Source organism: Argopecten irradians, chromosome 11 (genome assembly GCF_041381155.1).
Source record: "Argopecten irradians isolate NY chromosome 11, Ai_NY, whole genome shotgun sequence".
Lineage (NCBI taxonomy): Eukaryota > Metazoa > Mollusca > Bivalvia > Pectinida > Pectinidae > Argopecten > Argopecten irradians.
In genome coordinates this window covers 23,264,977-23,290,214 of record NC_091144.1, presented here as the reverse complement: position 1 = coordinate 23,290,214, position 25,238 = coordinate 23,264,977, and the positions used below count along the sequence as shown (strand labels likewise).

General features: G+C 33.3%; 1 protein-coding gene across 1 annotated transcript; it reads left to right on the top strand.

Annotated features, from left to right (window-relative positions):
• Positions 1 to 695: 695 nt before the first annotated feature.
• On the top strand, positions 696 to 12,630 carry LOC138334491 (uncharacterized). The gene is made up of 7 exons (XM_069283149.1): positions 696 to 700; positions 4,829 to 4,887; positions 6,723 to 6,770; positions 7,869 to 7,916; positions 10,022 to 10,063; positions 12,139 to 12,171; positions 12,487 to 12,630. Exons 1-7 carry the CDS (start codon positions 696 to 698, stop codon positions 12,615 to 12,617), a joined length of 366 nt encoding a protein of 121 aa, XP_069139250.1. The 3' UTR covers positions 12,618 to 12,630.
• Positions 12,631 to 25,238: the final 12,608 nt, after the last annotated feature.

Genomic DNA, 25,238 nt, shown 5'->3' with positions numbered 1-25,238 from the left:
TATGTGAGATATGCTAGTTTTAATATATCACATTTACTTCTATTATTTTTTAGGAAGACGACCGGCAATGCTGCCATTAGCAATGATCTACAAATGTATTTGATTACATACATATAACGTGACAAAATGTGAAAACTTCAGAAGCCAACCACACAAAAGGAATAATGAAAACAAAATTGCAATAAGGAGAGGAAAATATTTGATAACGAAAAAAACACGTTATTTTCATTAACAAACTAACAAAAAAAATGTAAAAAGTAATTATAGGACATTACAAAAATTGGGTTGATGCATCATGAAATTGTACAATTCTAGTCTATATGAAAGAGAAGTTAAATGACAATAATTTTCGGTATTCAGTGTCGATGATAAGACGTGAAAATGAATGCTTATTTCATACAAGATTGCATGAAACGAGTCTTAAAAAATAATATTTTTGTTTTTCCGAGCTGTGGCGAGGAAAAATTACAACTTCGAGACGAGATTCATAGTAACACAAGTATAAGATACTTTTATCACATAACAAAAACAACCTACATTTTACAGAGCTTCACCTGTATTGTGAAAATTCCTCAGAGGCAACCATTTTCGTCGAAATCCTGACGTCACTTAATTGTTACTGTTATGACGTCACAATGATAGTACAACACGTGCGGCGATTCTATTGTTACGGGAATAGTCGCTGGCGTAGCAACATGGGGTATGACCCCACTTTTGGTGGGAGTATATGAATGACTTTTCCGATCAACTTTTCAATCGAATTACTTGATGATATCGGGAGAGGGGAAAAAGCGTATCTTAATAGAAAATATACAACTATCGCGAGAATAAATAATATTAATTTGCATGTAAAACGAAATATAAGGAATATACTTTGATTTTGTTGAGGTTATGAGGGTATAATGATAATGGAGCCCGTATAAATTAAGCCGGGTTACATAAAATGTACACGGGCTCCATTATCATTATACCCTCATAACCTCAAAAAAATCAAAATGTATTCCTTAAATGTTACACGGGCAAAATCATTAGATATCAGGTCGATTTTGTTTTTAACTTATTTCTTACAATAGATGTCTGTTTAATTTTCTACCGGTATAAGTCTAGTTTTTCTTTTATCTTGTAGCAGCCCGGGATGCAGTTGCCGAGTGAACTGTTTACCAATATTAATATTACTACCACCAGTTTGTGGACTGAGTTCTTCCATTGGTCCACCAGATTTTGTTCCTGGCCCAATCGTGGAATCACATTGGTGTTGTTCATTTCCCTTACTGCTGTTGTTCAATTTACTTGGATAAAGGATCATTGAGGACGCATAAACCAATCGATTATGTGTTTTCTCACTGATCACATGATCGACAGCTGGATCACGTGGATACGGTCATATATACCATATAATTGTTCTCATTAAAAACATCCTCATATAACTTATCATTGACCTACATTAGCAGAATATTACATTAATGTCACGTGTTGTGTTAATTTATAGAGGAGATCTAAAAACGTTATGATATTCGAGAAACGATTGTCATCCATCATTTACACGAAAGTAAAGACAGCAATCGATAGTTATTTGATTTAATAGATGTATAGTGAAATATCTTTATGCTGTTAATATATACTTCATAAAGATTGTTAGGTGTGTAAAGCACTTTCCCTAGCCAAGACAAGTGAAATGTTAATTTACTGTATTTGCACGTGTAGTCACGAGTTTTTCCACTAATTGATTATCTATTTCACCTATGAACATGATTTAAAAATGAATCTACAGTGGTTTAAAATGAATATAACAGAATTAATGGAATTTTTCTTAAGCCGTTGGGTTCTCATAAAAGTTTGCAAACAGAATCTATTTCATAACCCTATGTAACACATCAGTGCTTATACTTAATTTCTAAAACTACTTGATAAAAATAAAATGATTTTAAACGAACGATTCCATTTATTTTCCAGTGGATTTTTTCCCAAATTAATACGCAACGTCGACTATCATATTGTGACGTCATGATAACGTCGGTTTATCGCGCCATTCTTGGATTTTTTCTTCATAGTAGCATGAAGAAAAATATTCCGCTAATCAGAAAGTCGTATTTAGTATGAAAACAAATAAAGATTAATTACATACATTTTATCGAAGCACCGTTGTTGTATGACGACTATTACAAAAGCAGTCGTACCGTTATGTTCGGTGTCCCCTCAAAACCCTTACTCGTCTACATTTTACCAACTTCGTTTTGGGACTTTAAACATCAAGGACAACGCGAAATAAAGCAAAGTGAACATTTTATTTACCTTTCCGAGGGCACAACAAGTAAATTAACAGAAATGTTTTTGTCATCTTGGAGTTCATACAGGAGGTTTTCACAAGATCTTCTTTATAACTGTTTTCGGTCACGAGTTTGATTCCCATTTGAGACAGATGCAAGGAACTAACTGCTGTTCGGTGTTTTTTTTTTTTTTTGGTACTCCCGCTTTCCTCCACCAACAAACCCGGTATGTCCTTAATTGACCCTGGCTGTTTACAACACGTTAAACTAATAAAACCTTCCATTATATGGCGCTGTAGTTGTACCGATGTTCCCTACATGTAACAGCTTACCGTATTCCTATACATGTATTCCACTGTGTACCAGTTCTTCACTCATTCTAGACATGCGGCTAAAATAAGTCTACGTTTTCGCATTATTTCAGTATTCCTACTCATAATCTTATTTAGATCTTGTTCACGTGAAATTTTACGTATTTATTCAGTAATTCTACCGTCACGACTCGAATCACATTTAAGACTCGGTACTAAATTTGTATAGGGCGGAGGAAAGCCGGAGTACCTGGAAAAATACCATCAACCAGCGGCCATTATCTGGTTACTAAGCTACTCGGGGTGGATTCAAGTCAGCGACCCAGAGGTGGAGGTCCTGTGGTTGTATGACATCTTAACTACTCGTCGATTGCGGCCGCTCAAGTTATGGCTAATATTTTTTAATGGTAATTATGGCCTTTACAAGTATTTGCCATGAGGAATCGATTGACAATATATATTCTCTATTGGTACGCGTGTATAAGATAATACATAATTAGATACTTGACCTCGCAGCTGTTTAATTAATCCAGAGGATGAACTATAATGTATATCTGTCATATCTACTATAGCCAAGGTTGATGGATTTATATATTTATATGAAAACACCTCCTATAAATACTGTGTTAGTTAAGTACTCGTCCCAGTCCTGACCAATACTTACACACCATGAAGCATGCTGTAGTTTTAGGCTTGGCGGTTTTGGCCGCACTAGTGTTTCTGAGCGACGGGCAAACCATAGATCTAACTCGAAGTGGTAAGTAATAGGCATAATTTAATTCCGAAAATATATTTTTTATAAAATTAACATTCATATTATCTAGTTCTTATTGTGTGAATTAAGGGACATGAAAGGTAAGGGAGATATCCATCTAAAATAAAAAAACAATATATATATATATATAAATTACACTGTGTATTATTCTACTGAAAACAATATCAACGTTTTTTTTCTTTTTCTTTTTTTTTTTTCTTATGCATGTATATATCTACGATTCTACCTGCTATCCTTATCACCATTCTTTTCATTGAACACTGTAAACCAGCTTCCATACGTGGCTATTCAGTTATCATCGAAGATTATCATTCGCGGATTTAATAATTGAATGATAGTTCCTATCAATACAGATGATGTAGATATTATTTCGCGGAGAAACATTTTCGCGAATTTACTTGGATCGCGAAATTCGTCAAAGTAAATCAAACGCAAATGGAATTTGGTTAACAGTAAGGTGCTTAAATCTAATTATATCCCTGTTAGTTGTAAAGACTTCCTTAGAGAAATGTTTTATTTTCGAATCTGGTCTTTATTATTGTGTTTTTACTTAATACATTAAGATATGTAGTGAGTATGTTGCGGGTAATCAATTTTAATATGGATCCCAAGTGTTTAGATATATCTCCATAGGATACGTTCATAAACATGAAGCATATATCCTCATAAAGCTAGTGCGTATTTGGTGTTGTATGTTATGGTTGCATATGTACTGTTTACAGAATAAATTAATATTGATTAAAAATAAAATAGAATATTTGATAAAGGAGTGTATTGATACCCTGATTAGAAGATACAGCACGAGTGTAATGAAGGAAAGAGATTAGTTATGTCTAAAGGTTATTACAAAAAGTTCAAAATACTATCCGCTTTGTTCATAGAGCGTATTTTTAGTAACTGATTGCAATGCATAATGTGGTATTGTATAGATTCCGCTAACATTTTCAAGCCTACTGGCCCATGTATCTAGTTACATCTATTAATCACGTCGAGATTTAACTAGGACGCCGTGAAGATAGCCAATAGGTTTGAAAACATTAGCGAAACCTCTACAGTATACAATGCTACATAATGCCATGTAATTTTTAATGAAAATTTTATTTATCACAAACCTAACCCGTACAGCCATGACATTCGGCCATATCATAAATATCGTAAAACACACGTGCAATAATGCTATTGTGACTACACAGGTAATAAATACGTCATTATTGAAATATGACCACGAACGATTGTCGCGGTAAATGGAAATGTCAAAGCCGAGCCTGATTTCGCAACTCTTACATAGAAACGAAATTGAAAGTTTTGTCTGTGTTTTCATACATACTAGTCATAGCTAAGTTATATGAGATTTATAACACTCTTTAAATAATTTGATATGCCACTTGCCTTGACATATCAAATTATCGAACTCGTTAAATAAATCTCATATGACATAATCACTCATGTAAGATCCTCTATTTAATATTACGTAGATACCTTATCTATTTTTCAGACCTTTTAGCTCTCGAAGTAAGTGGACTAACCGTAAGAGGTAAGCATGTATAGTAGAAGATGAAAACTGTCGTTTGAGCTCTATGTTGAGACTTAAAATTCATAATGTATTTTCACATAACCTTTATGTAATCGAATGACTATGCCCCATGTAATACTGTAAATCTTCGCTTTAATTTGTGAGGGGAATGAAACGCGAATTCAAATTCCCCGCGAATATTTGTTTGAGACAAGTTAATAAGGGTCGAGTAACGTGCATTTTGATTCAACCATGCTAGTCCTTCTGTAACGATATACTGGTTATCATGATACATGTATACTAGAGTAGCAAATTACATTTTATATGTATGACTACTGTAAAATGATGACTTTGGGTGATTATTTGATATTGATATAAACAATGATGTCAGGATTCGAGAATGACGAGACATAAAGACTACTTCAGATGGATATTTTGAAACACATTTTGACGTCACTATATTCGAAATGTTGGTTTGATAGATTTGTGATGAAAATTATCCTAAATCCATGGTCATATCCCGCGCTAACGTTACGTTCCATTACCACTGGATATACTATAGTCCCACACAAACGTTATCGTGTGGTATCACTTCGTACATAAATTAGTCCCATTCCTGGAGAGCCATCAAGACACAGCGAAAGCGCTAATGGTAGTGTTTCATTGAGTTGTTTTTTTCTTCTATATATTTAACCCGAAATGAATACTTACTTTTTTCATGGTAGACCCTATACATATATATTTATAAAAATAAATCAAAACTCATTGACAAACTTCCACTAACGCTTTTGCCAATTCAATGACGTCAAAAAATAAACGTGAAGTCACAATGTATAAACGTTTACATAACAAATCCACAAAAATGTGCCATTTTTAATTATGGACTCTTGAGACTAGGCTCTTATATTTTCATTATTTGATCTTTTTTGTTTTCCAATAAAACAGTGTCAGATCAATGAAGTTGATATAACGGTATTACATTAAAATGATCACCCGCACAATCATGCATTCACATATATTCATCACAGGAAATTTCAATTGCCTTTCCAATGTTCTATTATTTTCTGAACTAGATAAGATTGAGTCTTAAGATATTGTTCTAAGTTACCAAGTGTAATACAGTGTATCTAGTATTTTCTTCTCGCTAACAATTGTTATAATCCTTGAGACAAGATTTAATGGAATATTCACTTAAGGATTGACTTGAACAGATTTTATGTAGATATAACACAAAAATTTAAGTGTAGCGGTTTATGATGAGAGTACAGTAAGATTTTTTGTGTATCTCCATAACATAAAAAATATATCAAAATTAATTATTCTTATTCGATTTACTGAAGACATTCTCTTTTTGAATTCTTTTGTCTATGATATCATTACACCGTCATCTCAACCAATCAGAAGCGACGTTACAAACGGCGACGCCTATTTGTTCCTTTATGGGTTGATAAAGTAAATTTTAAGGCCAATGGAAATGCTTGTAACAAGCAAAATTGAATTACTTTAGTATGTTTACAGTGATTTGAATATAAATTGAGGTTATTGTGAGCATCGGTTGCTTTACATACAAGTCACAAATTTTACCAGATACATTAATCTGAATCAAGACATCTGAAAATAGCATAGAAATTTTCAGTTCAATCCATTATGTAACGAAAAACTGTTTACAGCCTTATCAGGAGGCAATATGACGAATCTATCATCAAGAAAACTTTAGAAGTTATCTTTAACATAGTCACCTAAAGTAATTTGAACTTAGCTTCAGTTTTAGAATAAAGAATTTCCTCTCTAGTATCCAAAACTTATTATATTAGAATCGGTAGTATGGTATCTCATGCAATATTTTTTCTTATTAGGAAGAAGAATTGTACCTCTGCCTAATCTACGAAACCGACTGATCCTAGGTAAGAATTAATTGGTGTTTCAAGTGCAATAACTCTCTAAATTCATTGAATTGGGATATTTTATTTTCTAAAACATGATTTTACAAACTATCAGAAGAAGCTGCCAAAATACTTTCAAAAAATATAGGCTGAATTTAAGATAGCATTTTATTCGTTACTACTCGATTTATGGAACTGAAAGTCGTGTGCTAATTAATTTGTGTAAAATATTTCCATATCAAAATATTATCCGATTGTGTAAAAATACTTTTTCTTTATTTTCATACTACTTCTGACTTTCTGGTTGATGTTTATTTTCCCTATCACTATAACACAAGGAAAACATTGACGTTTATTATTGAGTTCAAAGTAAAATTCCTTGAAAAAAAAAAGAAATAGTGAAATCATACATTAAAAGGTATTATATTTGATCAAATAGACTAAAAATTAATCATTTTTTAAATTTCATTGAGTTATACAAAATTGTTTGCGATTTTTTTACACGATATAAATTAAGGATCTGCTCTGTTTAAAGGTAAAAACTTTCTGACGGCATTTTCCTAATATAGATTTTTGGAAATAAAAATTCACACCTTAGTTAAATATGGAATAAAAAGTAATATGGTGGTGTGCTTTATTGTGAATCAAAGATAGGTATTTGACATAAATTGTGAATTTACCGGAGTTTTCTCTGATGAGTTTTAATATTCGCACAATAGTATTTTTCTTCAGTCACAAAAGTTACTTACTTTACACCATAACCACCATTGAAAAGTTTGAGCTTCTAATTTTACATTAAGTTAAAAATATGAAACATATTTAATTGCATCCCGAAAAAATTCCTTGTCACTATATCCTATATGGAATAAAATACTGATTGCGCATGCACCACAGGCAAAATAAATTATTTTATTATATTTTTTTGTTAATTAGACATATAAACATGAATAAACACCAATTATTGTTCAAATGATGAATGTCATTTATGCTTTGTCGGAGTTGGAGCATCTCTAAATAGGTACACCATTGATAAAATGAATGTTAACAGAAGAATGAAGAAAGAAAGAAAAAAAAACTTGCTGTTTTTATGTAAATGTTTTTAAATCTTTTTTATTTAAGAGAGAAGAAGAAGTCTTTTTCCTCCTTTTCTGCCTATAGGTCCACTCTGTAAGTATTAATGACTATTATGATATGAGGACCAGGTACACAAAAAGAGAACACTACATAGGAGAAAAAACCTGGTTTAAGGAAATATGACATTACACAGTTATTGTAATACAATCTGATTGTGCCGTTTTGTAGTAAACGGGAACCAAACATTTATGATGAATTACAACATTAGATAGAAACCGAATATTTATGATATATTACGACATTAGATAGAAACCGAATATTTGTGATAAATTACGACATTAGATAGAAACCGAATATATATGATATATTACGACATTAGATAGAAACCGAATATTTATGATAAATTACGACATTAGATAGAAACCGAATATTTATGATAAATTACGACATTAGATAGAAACCGAATATATATGATATATTACGACATTAGATAGAAACCGAATATATATGATATATTACGACATTAGATAGAAACCGGATATTTATGATAAATTACGACATTAGATAGAAACCGAATATTTATGATAAATTACGACATTAGATAGAAACCGAATATATATGATATATTACGACATTAGATAGAAACCGAATATTTATGATATATTACGACATGAGATAGAAACCAAATATTTATGATAAATTACGACATTAGATGGAAACCAAATATTTATGATATATTACGACATGAGATAGAAACCAAATATTTATGATAATCACGACATTAGATGGAAACCAAGTGTTTATAATAGATGACGATCATAAAAAGAAACCAAGTATTTATGGTAGCTACAAACATTGTAAAACAACAGAGATGGAGACGGTTGTTAAGGTCATTTTATTAATGACATACAAAAAATTGTGACATTATAAAAAGTGAACACATAATTATGAAGTACAATGACTTATGATAATATGTTTCAATAAAGATGGGTTACAAAAAATAAGCACAAACAAATAGTTATAAATTGTAAAAAGAAATACAGCTAACGAACGTCGAAAATACATACCTATAAAATGGGTGGAGATGGGTGAGGGTTTTTTGAGAGATAGATATACAAAACTGGAACCAATCAGAGTGGTAAAACGTAGAGTCGATCAGAAAAAAAAATCAATTGATGGAGGGGACACGCACTGACTGACCCTCTGATCTGATGGTCAAGTATCACACGTTGATCACATGAAGGGCTGAAATAGACTTAATCGCCGGACTCCGTTCATATATGTGGTAATACCTCCTTACATAAATATATTTATTGTATCAATAAATCAAATTTATTATAAATTACGACATTAAATAGAAACGAAATATTCGACGGGATCCCAACATTGTAAAATAAATTATATGACATTAAACGTGATACAAACATTGTATGATAAATAACGACATTAAACGTGAACCATATATTTCACTATGATGTATGACAGTAAACAAAAGTTAATACTAGTTAGTCCTTTAGTCTTATAAGACTGTATATGACAACAAAGAAATAAACAAATCGTCCGACATTTAACATTATGTAAATCTAGTATGACGACGTGTGGGATCAAACGTCGTAATGTGAAGTATGATAATATACGTGGGAATTAATTTCACGCACATGTATGACAGTCAAAGGGATGGAAATTCACATCATATACATGTACGACTGAGAATGGCTGTAACGTTGGTATACATGTACTTCTTATTGGAGTTATTGACATTGTTTGAGAAATGATTTTTATTTTTTGTTGTTAACTGGTGTGTAAACTACATTTGTTGGACAATTATTTTTAATGACGCACATTTGCTTTTTTTCTGAAATATATTTAAGATTTCCAATACATTCAAATTATTAATAATGAAGAATTAAAAAAATACAGAAAGAATAGTCCAAATCTGCTGCGCATTAACACTATTTGCAGAAGTCAGTGTTCCGGTATATGTATTCGTGCGCTATAACCGACTGCGTCTACACAAGTGTAAATAATTTCAAAGTCGGTAAGGTTATATAGCAAAGAAAAAAACGGAAATGTAAATATTTAACTTTAACTCTTAGTGCAGTACCTATAAAAACATGGACCTACCTAGAAGTACTGTTACACATTATGACAATTAGTTTCTTCTTTATATTTTTTTTATATATTTTTTATATTTGCAGTGAGACAAAGGCAGTTGGCCTTATTACGTGGTCGGAGTCTATGTAAGTACCCACACCCATGTTTATCATAACAACTACCATATGTGTACAAGTGTTGGTAAACAATACCCTTTGCGGTAAAGTCCCTTTTAAAATCTCATTTATCCCTTGGAACTTAACATCAGTTCCGATTTAAAACTAAAATATCACGTAATCTCATAATACCGATACAACCTGGCCATATACATTAAACGACACTTTGTTAGAAAAAATTTTCAAAGACATGGGGGAAAAACCTTGCGCCCTTAAAAATGATATTTTACATAAGTTTTACGGTCGTTCAAACCGAGGAAGATAGCACCTAATGTAAAGAGTAATATTGGTCCACAACCTTAAGCTAAATATAAAACGAGTTTGAAAATCTTCACAGTCTCAAAAGTTATAAGCGTACTATAAATACAACACTTAACACGGGTTGTGGTTCTTGATGTCATCCTTATTACAACCTTGTAATTGGCTGCCATTACACAGACGACAAAAGCGCCTGGTGAACCTTCGGAATCCTGTATCTGTTTGGTGTTGAAACTTGAAGCTTTATCTTTAGTCATCGACATTGATTTTCAGATGTTTAAGTTATTTTCAAAAATGTCTTCTATATCGATAATTTGATTTTAAAAATCATATTCTTCAATTTAAAAATTAAAAAAATACAAAAAGAAAATGAAGTCAAAGTTATCCTATTAATACAATTTACCCAATGTTAATGATCAAGTTTAGACGTTTTAAAACTATTTCCTTGTCCTATATGATATAATGATAGATTTTGATTAACTATATTAAGAAATGTATTAATCAAAAATTGTGTTATTATACGTTAATACAGTAAAATTTACGGTGATAAAGACAAATATATTCATGATAAAATTAAATGAAAGATATATTGCAATTTAGAAACATTATTGTAAGTTATGGCTGCCTGGTTAGTTATGCGTTATGCATTTGATAATCCATGAATATTCAAGAAAAAGTAATGTTTAAACTCAAATAAAAATGATACAAAAATGTAATCAGCAAAGTATCCTGTTATATACAATATCAAAACAATTCTATATAATAGATACTATAAAGATGGAAATTTGAGATCAAAATTAAAATTTACTGTATCGATAACAATCATACAATATGAAGAAAGAAAAAAAATAAAAGGAGAAATGCCGAAAAGGAAATCTAAATGGAAAAATAACACATTGATGACATGAATATTACACGAATATCTTCACTACCGCATAAACTTTCCATACTTCATTTCATGAATTCTTTGCACTGTTGCAATATTGCTGTGTCAGCATAATTAGATTGATGTTTGAGTTTTTCATCAAATTGTCTACTCAAATGACTTGTGATTATTTTAAGATCATTTGAAATGAAAAATAAAAATTGATATGGTCCATGAGGAATGAGATTGAAAATAGGCAAATTGAAATACACATGCGAAACCCTGTCGTATAAAAATGTCTAAATTGTGTAAATATAGTTCATAGAATTTATCAATATAAAACCGACGTTTATATGATTTAAGAAAATTTATGTATATGACTGCCATATAGATAAATTTTCTTGATTCATATTAACCATTTGGAATGTTTGAAAGGCCAGGCATTAAATAAAACCGAAAATAAAAGGTGCTACTTAACATGTTGTTTTGGATGTGTGTAAAAAAAAGGGTAAAACACTCTTTGAAAGTTTCAATTTCAGCATTGAAAAATTCAGTAAAGTCAGCATTGAGCTGAAAAATAGGAGGTAAAAACCCTGTGAATTTATTTCTGATTTGGAGCTCTCTGACATATGGATATGGGCGTCGTACCACAGTTCTTTATGTTTGAATTATTAGCATAATGCCTTTACAGAAACAATGATCTATGTGGTGTTCTGCGAAACTAATACACATCAAGATAAGGCGTTGTACAGTCAATTAAGTAATTGCTGATTAATAAATAATATATGTCAATATATATATCTATAGTTTTGAATGGAAGTCGAAGTCGACAAGTGGGACTTAAACACGTCTAAGTTCATATTAGCAATGCTAAATTTTGTTTCTAGTTTGAATATATTCCATTGTTCTATTGTCATTTCAGTTCGACCAAGGGGATTTGGCCGTGGACCAATTGGTAAGTTAGTCGGTTATATTCTTAATAACGAGTGAAATATTTGGTTTAGTAAATGAAATATTTTAATTGAAAATTCAATCAATTTGCGATTCTTAACATTTTGTTAACAAGAGTGCTAAACGCCAATAGGATGAGACATCAGACATAACCTATATGAGTCTTCTCATTGTATTAGAACTTTTGACTTTTGATTGCTCCAACAACTGACACATCTTTATCATTCAACCGGTTAAAGTATAAAATCACTCGATTTTAATCTAGTAAATAAAATTGTACGGATCACCTCAGGTTTTTATTATTTCATTTATTTTGTAGATCTGTCGGATTGTTCGTGCGACGAAAGATGCTCTTTCGACAAGGTGCGACTTGGTGTTTGTGAAAGGGAAGGTTTCTTAAAAGTGAAATATAATTGTTGTCCGCCGCCGTTTAGATCTTTTCTTTTTTAATTCGATCACGTGACTAAATAGCATGATTTGTTTTCTGTATTGTTGATAATATTTAAATAAAGACAAATAAGGTTCTTCATGCAATTCATAATAAAACAGTAAATGTATAATGAGTTTGTGTTTTTGTCATAAAACCGTGATAACATCCTTTCGTACGTGTTAATTTCTGGAATACAATAATGTAGTAGGAAAGGTTTCCCAAAAATGTCAGAGGACTTGGGCAGAGAGGGAAGGGGGTACGTCCAACTCCAGACAGGGGTGATACCTATCGTGTTCTAATCTCCATTGCATGTTGTACCTGCGGTTTTGCACAAAGAATTTTTCGTACTTGCCCGGTCCTTCGAGTTGTGACTATGGCTATGATGTTTTTACCTTGAACATCACAGTAGCATTCTTCTGTATTTGCATATCATAGAGTTACCTGCCCTTGCATCATAACTTTCAGAGAAAGCGCCGTGGGTTTCGCTCACAAAACAAGGACGTCACAATTAACACCTACCGCAAGGGATATACCTAGGCATAATATAGAGAACAACTAACTAAATAATTTTACATAGACCACAGTGTTAAACTTTGTTGAAGTTTTGTACTGTATTATTAAAACAAAGGAATATCCGTTAGCTATTGTGTTCTATAATAAAGTCTAGGTTCTCATATGACACTAGATAGAAAAAAATGTTTGGGTCCTTCTGCTCGAACTCTAACCAGGATAGCTTCATTGAAATCAGGCGCATTTTGCACTAAAAAATCCTGAAATTCTAATATTTTTACCTAATCATTATCCGAATCCATATTATTGTTATCTAGGAATAATTTCCTGTCAGAAAACATTTTTACATTTGAAATTAGCCAGCCAATCAGCGGCCGGTTTAAAATTCTATCCTAGAGTTCAATCTTGTATACACAGGGGCCATTTCGAAGGTCTTTTTTATTTAGTTGGTTGTTCCTTATATACAAAGAGGGAATACATGAATTCTCATTGTTTCAACATTTAGGAATAATTTTAGAACTGAAAGAAATCGTTAGGATGTAAAAACTAAAGTTTCTTTCATAAATAGATATGAGAATTAAAAGTAAAACACTGTTAAAAAGAACCTCTCGGAACTAAAGAAATTACTTCGATATAAGCATAGTTCGATAAACACATTATGAACTTTGTCGGGAAATGAAAAATACAATGTTATAAGCATGAATTTGTTGTCAGCATATTCGTTATAAACATGCTTTTCTTGGTATGGTATTGGGTGAAGGTTTACCAGAATGTCGGGAAAATAAATCTGGCGTGGTTAGAATTCATGAAAGCATCAGAAACATTTTGATCATAAGTAATTTATGTTTTCTTATTTGTTCCATCGTGTTATCTGCATTATTATTTTATTGTAATTTGACTTACTGAGATAATTTTGTTGAGTTTTAACATGACTGAAGTTGAGATATCTGTGTCGGTATATTATACCACGACTTGTCGACATAAACATCTTGGAAAATAAAGTTACACTATCTTGGTTGGCAATCATGGTCGCCGTCATAATACGCTAAGCCGACTTTTCAGCCCTGGAAGAATATCAAATATATAGAAAATAAACAGTTATTATCTTACAAAACAAGGTTTAGTTTGGCGCGAGACTTAGCAAAGTCGAGATAACGAGGCTTTGCCGAGTCATCTCGGCTTACAATGTCAAGCTTTTTTGATGAGGAGGAAAAGATTGAAAGAGATTGTACTCATTTTTACTTCCGCGGGAAATATATAAGCGCATTCGCAAACAGTACCAGTGATTCAGTGTGTTATGTCACGGAACAAGATGGAAATACTTAAACAATAATAAGTACCCATCACAGAATTATTCTACTGTATATACCTTCCCCATGAGCCAAGAAAAAGACGACACCGCCAAACGAAATTTTTCGATATTGTAAAAAACGACGTCATTCTGGTGCATTCAGCATTTTTATGACCATGAAAATACATATTTTCTTTCATGGCCTTGAACATGATTATGGCCATGAATAAGGTAAAATAATCACGGGGTAGTTGAAAGTTCATGGTTTTTTTTCATTACTAAATAAAATTGTTTATGGCCCTGATATTTCTAACAACTGTTTCAAATCTTTAACAATAAAAATTCATCATGAAGATAATTGTATTTTTCATGAATATACTTCAAGGCCATGATAAATTTCCTTTTTCTCCATCCGCCTTCACTAATAATTCACGACAGTAACTCCACATGGTATTACCATGAGAAAAATGTTAATACCATGAATTCGAAACTTGTATTACGAACTACATTAGCTTGCTATATCATCCATATATAGCATTTTGATGAGGTCGATACATGCTTATATCGACCAAAGAAAAAATATTGACCGAGGACGTAGTCCGAGGTCGATATTTTTTTCTGTGGTCGATATAACAATGTATTGAACGAAATCAAAATGCTATAATTGTTTTATTATTTTTCTGGATTTTTTACATTTTGAAATGAGTGTGAAACTAAATCAGCATCGCATTGTAAATTCTACTTTGTGATGACAGTTACAATCCTATGATTTTGTAACAAGTATAATTAAAAAACAACATAAGAAAACAGTATCAATTGATGCACTTCAAGCTTTTATTACATGAACCCGGTGCATGCATGTTTGTAAATTGCATACATTTACATGTTCAGTGATGTACTCCATTTTACACGTAGCTCCATGTCTTTTAAGGACACAGTCAATTAAATTGTATAGTTTGTTCTTCGTTGAAAATACACTTCGACGTCGAACATATATTAAAAGATTCAGATTGACATGAAGATACATTATCTTATGCTTTGTACTCCATTCCGTAAAATAAAAATCGTATACATACAGTAGGATTAGCCTAGGCATACTGTTCTAAGTAGCCTAGGTGGAATTTTAAAAATAAATATCAAACGTATTCACTATTCAATGGCTCCAGACGCTTAATGAATGTTATTCGATTATTTCCTACTCTCCTACCGTGTTTATATTGAAAGTTTAAAAGCTTAAACTGTAGTCATCAGCTGGAAGTCATCATCAGTGCAATATACTTTTTTCTATAAACTACTTCCGGAAAAATCGTGCAATATAGTTTTTTTATCGGTGATCACGTAGCGTGTTTTTAACCAATGAGAAGTGACAAAAATCCAAAAAAAACAATGAAGCATCTTATGTCAATAGGAACAATCCATACATTAATATATAATGTAATATTACTTTTGAACAAAGAAAATACCCTAAATATACTTGGCTTATGCGAAGCTTTCTTAAATGAGCAAGTGGATGATGGTTTGGAAACTGTTAATTGTTTCACTGTTGAAAGGAGAGATAGATGTAACCAAATTGGCGGTTGTGTCGATTTATATTACTAATACTTTACTATACAAAAGAAGAGTAGATTTGGAACTAACAGATAAAGAGTGTATTTGGATTTTGGTGGATTTGCCACATCAAAAGAAATTCCTAGTATGTTTTGTGTATCGACCGCCTAATGTAAATGTTGCATGGATTGAGACATTTGAAAAAATGGTAGAACGAGCAATGAACGAAAATTTTGATATTGTTTTAATGGGCGATTTTAATTTTGACTTATCAAGGGGAAATACAAACTAAGAATGGTCAGACTTCATAACCTCGACTAGTTACAAAACCAACAAGAGTCACTAGTACATCATCAACCATTATTGATCATATTTATGTAAATAATTCTGATCTCATCTCATCTGTTCATGTACCGTGTGTAACTATAAGTGATTATTATACTGTATGTATAACAGTACGTCATAATTTTACTGATGAAGGAAGAGAACCTAAGTAACAACATGACTATATCAAATATAGATGTTTAAAAAAGTTTGTTGATGAATGTTTCTTGGCAGATCTTGGAAACTCTGATTTAGTTAGTATATCAAACACAACTGATCCAGATGAAGCACAATCACACCTTTATAACGTAATGCTACAATTGTTGAATAAACATGCCCCCTTAAAATCAAAGAGAGTAAAAAGAAACAAACAGCCGGAATGATACAATGAATAAATATCAAAAGCTCGGAAATTAAGAGATCATTATCATAAAACAAAGACCTGGGAGAATTATAAGTATTGAAGAAACCGTACAAATGTGCTGATTTTAAAATCTATAATATATCTTTTTAAAAATGCTATCATTAAAAACAAGCCAAATACATTATTGTGGAATCATCTTAAATATATGTCTAAATGCCAGAATCATTACAATATTTCTAATCAGCTGAAGTGTGATAATGGTGTGATAATTTCGGATCAACAAGAGATTCTAGACAAAATAAATGCACAATTTGTTAATGTTTCAAATCTTGTTGAATACAAAGAATTTGATTATAATGATCATATGCGAATGTCAGAACATGCATCAAGGCTGATATCCTCTAAGAATCCTTTCTGCATTTCTTACATAAAATCATGATAATTACATACCTATATCTATATTACCAACTTTTTCAAAAATATTTGAAAAACATGTTATAAATCATCTTGATAGATATCTTGTAAAATACAAACTTTTTCATTCTGCACTGTCAGGTTTTAGGGCTAAACATTCATGACAGACATCCCTACTCTATTTGATTGATAGATTGATCGATTGCATAGATAAAAACGAAATGGTAGGAGCAAATTATTGAAGTTGAAAGATAAACAAAATGCTAGCCACTTAGAGTTTTTATAGTGAAATTATGGTCGACATACACGACATGTTGTTAAATATTCAAATTGAACACGACTATTACTGGTACCGCATCACTTTCGCGATATTCACGTTGCATATACATGTAGTATATACATGGTAGCATTTTGTTTATCTTTCAACTACACGTGGGTTTTTTTAAAAATAAAACCAGAAGCGACGTTGATTGGCTGCCGTTTGCTCTACTGAATGTGTAACCGGCGGCCATTACAAATGTGTGAAATAGAAGGGTCTCGGAAGTATTTCATTGTGCAGAGTTGTTTAATTTCATAAATGGGATATAACATGGGGGCAGTGGAGTACATAAGATCACAATATATAGGTATGTGTACGTTTTCCCGGCATTAAGCCCCGGTCACACATTCACGGATCACCTCGCCGGATAAGCTACGGATGCAATCCGGCATCATTCGTGGTATTCTGTAATGGTCCGCAGATTTCCGTATAGTAGCCGTTGTCTTCCGTAGTTACACTTGGAAGTATTTTTAGATCCGTGGTAAATTTTGAACATGTTCAAAATTTAGCTACGGTTCAAACAACCGTAGTATGTCCCCACTTAATGCTAGGTTTACACTATGTTCCCGGCGGCCACGGCAGCCCCGTTTCAGACCACCGTGGACTGAACGTGGTGACCGCGAGACAACGTGAGACAGCGCAGAAGGACGTGATAGACAAACGTAAGCGGTCGTGAATACCGTGGATGCCGTGCCAGATTTTTAAACTGTCAAAAAATTTGCCACGGCAGTCACGGTAAAGATGGTGAACGCCACAGGACGTAATAAAACGGGATTGACGTAACAAAACGTAACAGTGCGTACGAGGCCGTAACAAAACTTCCAGACGGTCCGTGGTGGAACGGGCAGCAAGCACATTCCCCGAAATCTCACGGTGATTTCAAGTTTTGTGACGTGCAGCAGATTGGCTGCACGTTTTGTGCCGTTTTGTCCAGGTTTGTCAAGGTTTTGACGGCAAGCCAAGGTGAAAGATAGCCGTTTCGATGCGTTCTGTAAAGGCACATCACGGCTTGTAGCGGTTGAAAGCCCGACGTGATACGACGTGTTGCGTCTTACTACGGTCTTACGTTGCAAGATATATATGATGGAGTATCATTGCCTGACCTGGTACATATTTGCTACTTCATGGAGTTATTTGTATTAATAAATAGAAATAGTCATTATCAAACACATTTAAACCATAAAATTATACCAAGACTATTATTGCAAAAGGCAGATTAAGTGAGAACCATTACAGAAAAAAAACTATTTGCGTAGAAACACTTGGCTATAATAATTATAATTTTGTAATCAAAACGTGTTTGAAATGACATTTTTGGCAATAAATATCGTTTCATTTGCTCCATAAAAGTCCGGCATCAGACTTTCATCCCTAGTAAGCCTTGGCGGACCGTGAAAAAAAGTATCGGAGCTTGATCAAAACGTGTAAAACGTAGCAGATCTCATCATATCGTATCAGGCCTAGAGAGAACGTAGTGGTATCCTTGATAGACCGTGCTATAGCCGTAGTGTACCTTTAACCTCCGGGAACAGCACTTTCCCCTATATCCATGGTCCACCACGTAATCCGTAAAAATACCGTGGCAAAACTTCACAAGACCTAGTTCAACTTGAATGCAGAGACAAAAATAGCCAAAATTCCACGGCGCACCACGTTTCGGGCAAACGGGGCTACCGTGGTTGCCGGGAACATAGTGTAAACCTAGCATAACCGTTTTGGAACGTACTGAAGCGTGTTACTCCCTATTACAACCGTAATTAACCCGTACGTATCAAGTATTCAACGGTTTGTTACGGTGAACTACGTGTTAATGCGGTTAAGCCACGTAATTGATAAGGAACAATACGGTTTAGTATGTATTGGTCACGACACAATACGATGCAGTTACGTTGCATTACGGATAGGTCAGAATCAATCAGGATTGTCAAGGATTTAAACGGTAAACCAAGTAAAATCACGACGGACGATTTTAATGTCAGAATTTGCAAGTATGAAAGTGTATACTTTTGTCACAGTATCGATTTTGCAGCAGTGCTGTACGTATCTGTTATTGTTTTTATTACTCGCCATATTGTGTTTGTACCTTTGAGGACCCGGATGTAAACTTTCTGTGACGTCACGCCATCTTTTCTGAAATCTCCTATAACACACACACACACACATATATATATATATATATTGATGAAGTCAAAAATGTTCGAGTTGAAAAAAGCGACTGGAAACAGAAAAGAGGAATGACTTTTCTGAAGACTCTTCCTTGGTATTTGTGGTTAGATTCCAGTTAAATATACATTTCTATAATAGGTAATTTATCTAAAAGCTATGAAGTACACTTGGTATTGTGCCGACAGATTTCCGATCCGAAACTGAAAATTGATATTACATTACTTGACTGCAAAAGATTCTTACTACACGATGATATATGGTGTCCAGTTTGTATACATTATTATTTGGAATGCTTGTGGTGATATTCGTACTTTTCTGAACCCGAACAGTTGCAATGTGCACATTGAAGCTAAATAATTTGCAATTAAATTTCAGTTCCCGTATTAGTTTGGTGTTCTAGATGGCAAACCAGATGATACCTACATTAAAACTATAAAGTATATAATTTAGTGGTGTTAATTTCGAATTCAAGTTGTTTAATGTTGGTTCTCAACGTGGTACTTTGATGAGCTGATCGGTAACCAGAATGAATTGAAGAAGGACTTCGAAAATGGATTATATGGTATGGTTATAACATCCAAAATAGGAAGCCACTACGTTATCTTGACATTATTGGCGACGACGTATTTGGTAGGACATGTTGATGTTTATTCCCTTGTTTAGATTTCAGTATTGTGTTACATTGTACTTAGGGAAACGATTTTAGTGTCAATTTGTCCGTGTACATTAACAACAGGTTGTATGTTTCACTTATTTTATCAAATGTCCCACGACGTTGAGTACCCATAGTATATTCGTGAAGACCCGTAGACGCATTGTTGCAGAGCCGTATCGGACATTGAAAATTAGCTGTTTTCCGGGGTCATCCGCGAAATTAAATCCGTAGTAGCACCGTCGAGATGATCCGTGAATGTGTGACCGGGGCATTACATGGACGATATATTAGAAATATGCCGCTGACGTAGCGTAGGCCAAATCTGTGCTACGATTTCACATTTTTAAGAGGTACCGCGAGTTGACTATATATAAGGCAAAAAAAATATTAAAAATGCCTAATAATATAGGCAGGTTTAGCGGACTAGTGTTGATACGGAGAAAACGACAGTTTTTATTTCATAACTTTACCATGGAATATCAAAGTTGTACAACACTAGATTTGTAGATTATATCTTTCGATCGAGCCAACTGCATCGTAAAATTCTAAGTTGAAAAATCACGATAACTATAGCTGGTTGCTAGGCCACAGACGTCTGCATCTGGTTTTAGAAAAATGATAAAATATCCTATCCCTACTATATGAACAAGGTAAGACACTCCATGAACCGGAAGTTGAGGGTACGCTTCAAATCATTTTAAAATTAGACCAAATTTGACGAAAATATTGAGTGTGCGCTCGCATATTCAATGTTCCTTAATTAAGAATCCTTTTTTTTGCAATACATGCTAGGTTTTTGTCGCGAAGTTACGGTTTTTAATATGAAACAGGAAACGAAGCTCTCCAAGTAGCGGACGATGCATCAACTCTGAAACGGAAGTTGATCTTTCAAGCGAGCATTTTTGTAAGGGTCAATCTGATTGGTTAATTTAATTAATTGACCAATCCGATTGGTTGTTCCAAAACTGCTCGTTTAACGAGTCAACTTCCGTTCCAGAGTTGATGTATAGAAGAGTCTTACCTTGTTCATATAGTAGGGGTAAGTGTTTTTACAAAACCAGAAGCACACTCCTTTGTAATAAGAAACTGTAAGTCGACTTTCCAGAATACAAGTAGACTTTCCATTATGCAAGTAGACTTCATTCTGATTTATCTACTTTTTCAAAATATCGTTTTCAGATTCTTCTCATCAATCCACAGCTGTCGAATCTCTGTTTAATCAATATCGTTTTTTGCGAATTTTCATTTTTTTTTCATGTCTTATCAAATGATGTGTGCCACAATATATTATTCGCAATTTTCCATGCCAAAATGATGCGATTACAGCTTTTAAGACCGAAACGTTGTCACTCAGAGCCATCAGTTGACGGACAGCCAGCTAAACAACCTCATATCAGGCTATTGAATTTGCATCTCATGTCTTTACTACGATGACAAGGCTATTTTGTGCACGACGTCATCGCCGGATAATCCCACGTAAGGTTGCATACAACGAGGTTAGGTTCATTTAAGGATATGGAAGGCCATCCATCACAAAAGTAGGGATATCGAGAATAGGAATACATTATCAATTAAAACAGAACATTAATTTTTTTTAGTAAAATAATTATTGGCAAAAATTAAACTAATGTATTATTTTGAAAGCTTTAATCACGGTATATAGTTAACCTTTTATCATTAATAACAGTAATCATAGGGGGTACAGAACAGTCAGAATATTTTGCTACCTAACTGTAATTTTTTTTTAAATTTTAATTGATCATCATGACTACTTAAGCATACAATTAATTCAGAGGATGAATTGTAATATTGTAATATATACTCCTGTCATGTATTACATCAACTGATGAAGATTGATTTGTACAGGACAAATATCTCCTATAAATACTGTGGTGTTTAAGTCCTCGCCCCATTCTGGACCAACACAAAAACACTATGATGTATACTGTGGTTCTAGGCTCGATGGTTTTAGCGGCACTGGTGTGTCTAAGCGACGGGCAAGGAGTTCAAGGTTTACGTAAGTATCCTATTACATTATTTTCATGAACGTTACCTTTATATTTTTTATGATTTAGTAGTTTATGTTTGGTGGGGGAGACGGACACTTAAAGCTTAAATTTCGAACAGGCAACTCGTATTGACATTGTAAAATCTAAAATTAATTTAAATGATTATATTTTAGAGATTTATTTTTTTCATATTTTTAACTTTTAAAGTAAAATTAGAATCTCAAACTTTTCAATGGTGGTAATGGTGTAAAGTAAGTAACTTTTGTGACCGAAGAAAACTACTAAATCGTCTGCTCCTGTTTTTAATTATGAAAAAATACCATTTGTTAGCGGTGGAGCATGTTTACATAGATATATAACTTAAATGCTAATTATGATAAAGATAACGCGGGTCGTCTTATGTTTCCCGGCATTGCTTTAATTACCATGCAGTAGATGACCAAGAAATTGCTAATAAATATTGTTATTTACATGTCACATTGGATATAATGGGGTGTTTTTTGGAAAAAAATGATAACAACAAAAACCCAACCAAACAAAAACCAACAAAAAAAAAAAAAAACCCAAAAAAAAAAAACAAACAAATAAATCCATTGTTAGCACACATTTACACAGAAATTGTTGAAGTTTGGTGTTGTTTTACTTTAAGCCATCAATGCAGATGTTCTAACATCGTCATAATTGTTATTGGTAAAAGGAGGTGTTGCATACAGGGTGAAAATCCGCCCACGATATTTTTTTTGATTGTTGAATTTAAATTAGTTAATTGCATTAATACACATATGTCTATAATACTTAAAACCCGATTGGACCATTATTAGGACTACAGCGCCCCCTACATTAACACTGGTAAATTTAATGTCCATTGGGCCTTTTACCTAGCATAAGTCATAGTAAAAACACTTAAATCACGTTTTTCTTGTGATTTAAAATACCACATAAAATTGCCTTTTTAACGACATATCACACTTGGCTGTATCCAATATCATTCGATCACAAATCGAACGTAAATATCAAATTTAACAGAAAATACGACTTTTTGAAGTTTTCAATTTTTCGTTCGAGCACCAGAATAAGTAAGGCACTACTCGAGTACCCTAAAATTTTGATGTTTAAAATTATATTCAGGTTATCATCGATTTACCATAAACAGCTCAAGTTGATGAATCATTGGATATGCCACGTTTTTTTAGGTTAATTTCGTCTACCCCCTGTTTTTTCCATAATATCAAAGTAATGAGATTACACTGTCTAATATTACCGACTTTACTGTTGGAGTAGAATGTGATGATGAGGTGCGTATTTCGACCAAACCTTGAAATAATCATCATAAACTCATGTTTAAATAATATTTTTCAGAAATTCTACTTATCCGTTTTGAAACAGTGGGACACATAAAACTGACAGTTATGATTTAACATATACACAATGCCATGTTGCATTCCAGAAACTGTATAAGCATTAAGGTAATAAATAGGACAGTATGTGTCCTTTGCCCATTGTTATTTAAAGGGAACCATCAATGTTGCCATCGTCTCAGGTAGGGCGTTAGAATTGCACCTGCTATAACCATTGCATGATCGTAAAAGGCGACTGAATTTGGTAACTATTTTGCTGGCGTCAATCAGACATCAGACGAGGCGCTATGTCTCATTTTACCTTTAGTAACCTATAGGTATCGCGAAATAATACCACTAAAATGTTTACCAGGTACTGATTACAAGTTATAAGTTTGTTTCTCATCCAACAACCTTCATGAAAGTGCATGATTTCTAGCAGCTTCATTTTGCTAGATATTTTCGTCTAACTTCTTAGAACAAAAGGAGACCGAAATACCTATATCAATGAGTTTATTAGAATTGGTCGGTCAATGTTTATATCAGATTCACTATTTTCAAAAAAAAAAAAACTATTGTTACTAGATTAATTATGGGGGAAAAACTTTGATGAAATATATGTCCTTTGATGGGGCAACACCATAGAATATATGAAAGGACATACACGGGATGCCGTCCTTAAATTACTATAGCTGTAGTAGTCAACAAAAATCTGCGAATCAACCAGTTTACTTTTGCAGTAGACCAATTCCTGCATTCTTGACTCTATAAAATTGTTTTCATTGTTTGTTTGATTAAATCAAAGCCCTATTGATAGCCAGGATCATGTAAGGAAGGCATCTTATGTATGCAGTGTCCTGAGTGTATGAAGTGCGTAGTGTGCGATATGGGAGACTTCGGTATATTCATGTTGTGTCTTCTTCTATAGTGGAACTCTTGCCCTTTTCATAGTGCTATATCACTGAAACATGCCGCCGAAGACACCAAGCAACACATCCCCCAGTCACATCATACTGACAACAGACGAACAAGTCGTCCTACTCCCTTAATGCTGAGCGCTAAGCAGGGTGTGTCTCCGCCAGGTGACAGAACCCAGAGCCTACCTCACAGGGGCGAGCTCTCAACCGAAGGCCAAATGTGAGACAGTGTCAAGGAAGGCGTTAAGAAGTATAAATTAAGTTAGGAAGAAGAGATGCTATGATACGATCCTAAATTTAGTCGCCTTTTCTTATCATGCGATAAGGGCAGTAGGTACAATTCTAACGCCCTACCTGCAGGACCGCATTTTCATCGTTATTTCATTTTAATGTCATAAGGTCATCTAACCAGAAGGGTCAGGATGATCTACAGTCACCATGCTTTGTCCATGGTCGTGCGCTGTTCGCATTTCGTCGTACGTATAAACTTTTCATTCAAACAACTTCTTCTCAATATCCGAAAGTATAGTTTGTATAGTTTGACTATGTTTTATTGTGTGAATAATAGTCCGAGATGGGCTGTTTGGCTGAAGAATGAAATCCAAATTATGCATGACATGTTTATGACATAAAAACAACAGTATATTCTTTTGAGAAATATTTAAGGTCAACATATAAGTTACACCGATATACCATAATACGTTTCGCTAAACGGAACATTTGCTTATTAATAAGTAAATAAACCCATGAAGACAGAAATACTTCTGACGATTGGTGTAGGAAATAT

Coding starts and splice junctions, on each gene's coding strand:
- LOC138334491 (XM_069283149.1), top strand. Junction 4,888..6,722: donor AAGTGGACTAACCGTAAGAG/GTAAGCATGTAT, acceptor TTTTCTTATTAG/GAAGAAGAATTGTACCTCTG. Junction 12,172..12,486: donor ATTTGGCCGTGGACCAATTG/GTAAGTTAGTCG, acceptor TTTATTTTGTAG/ATCTGTCGGATTGTTCGTGC.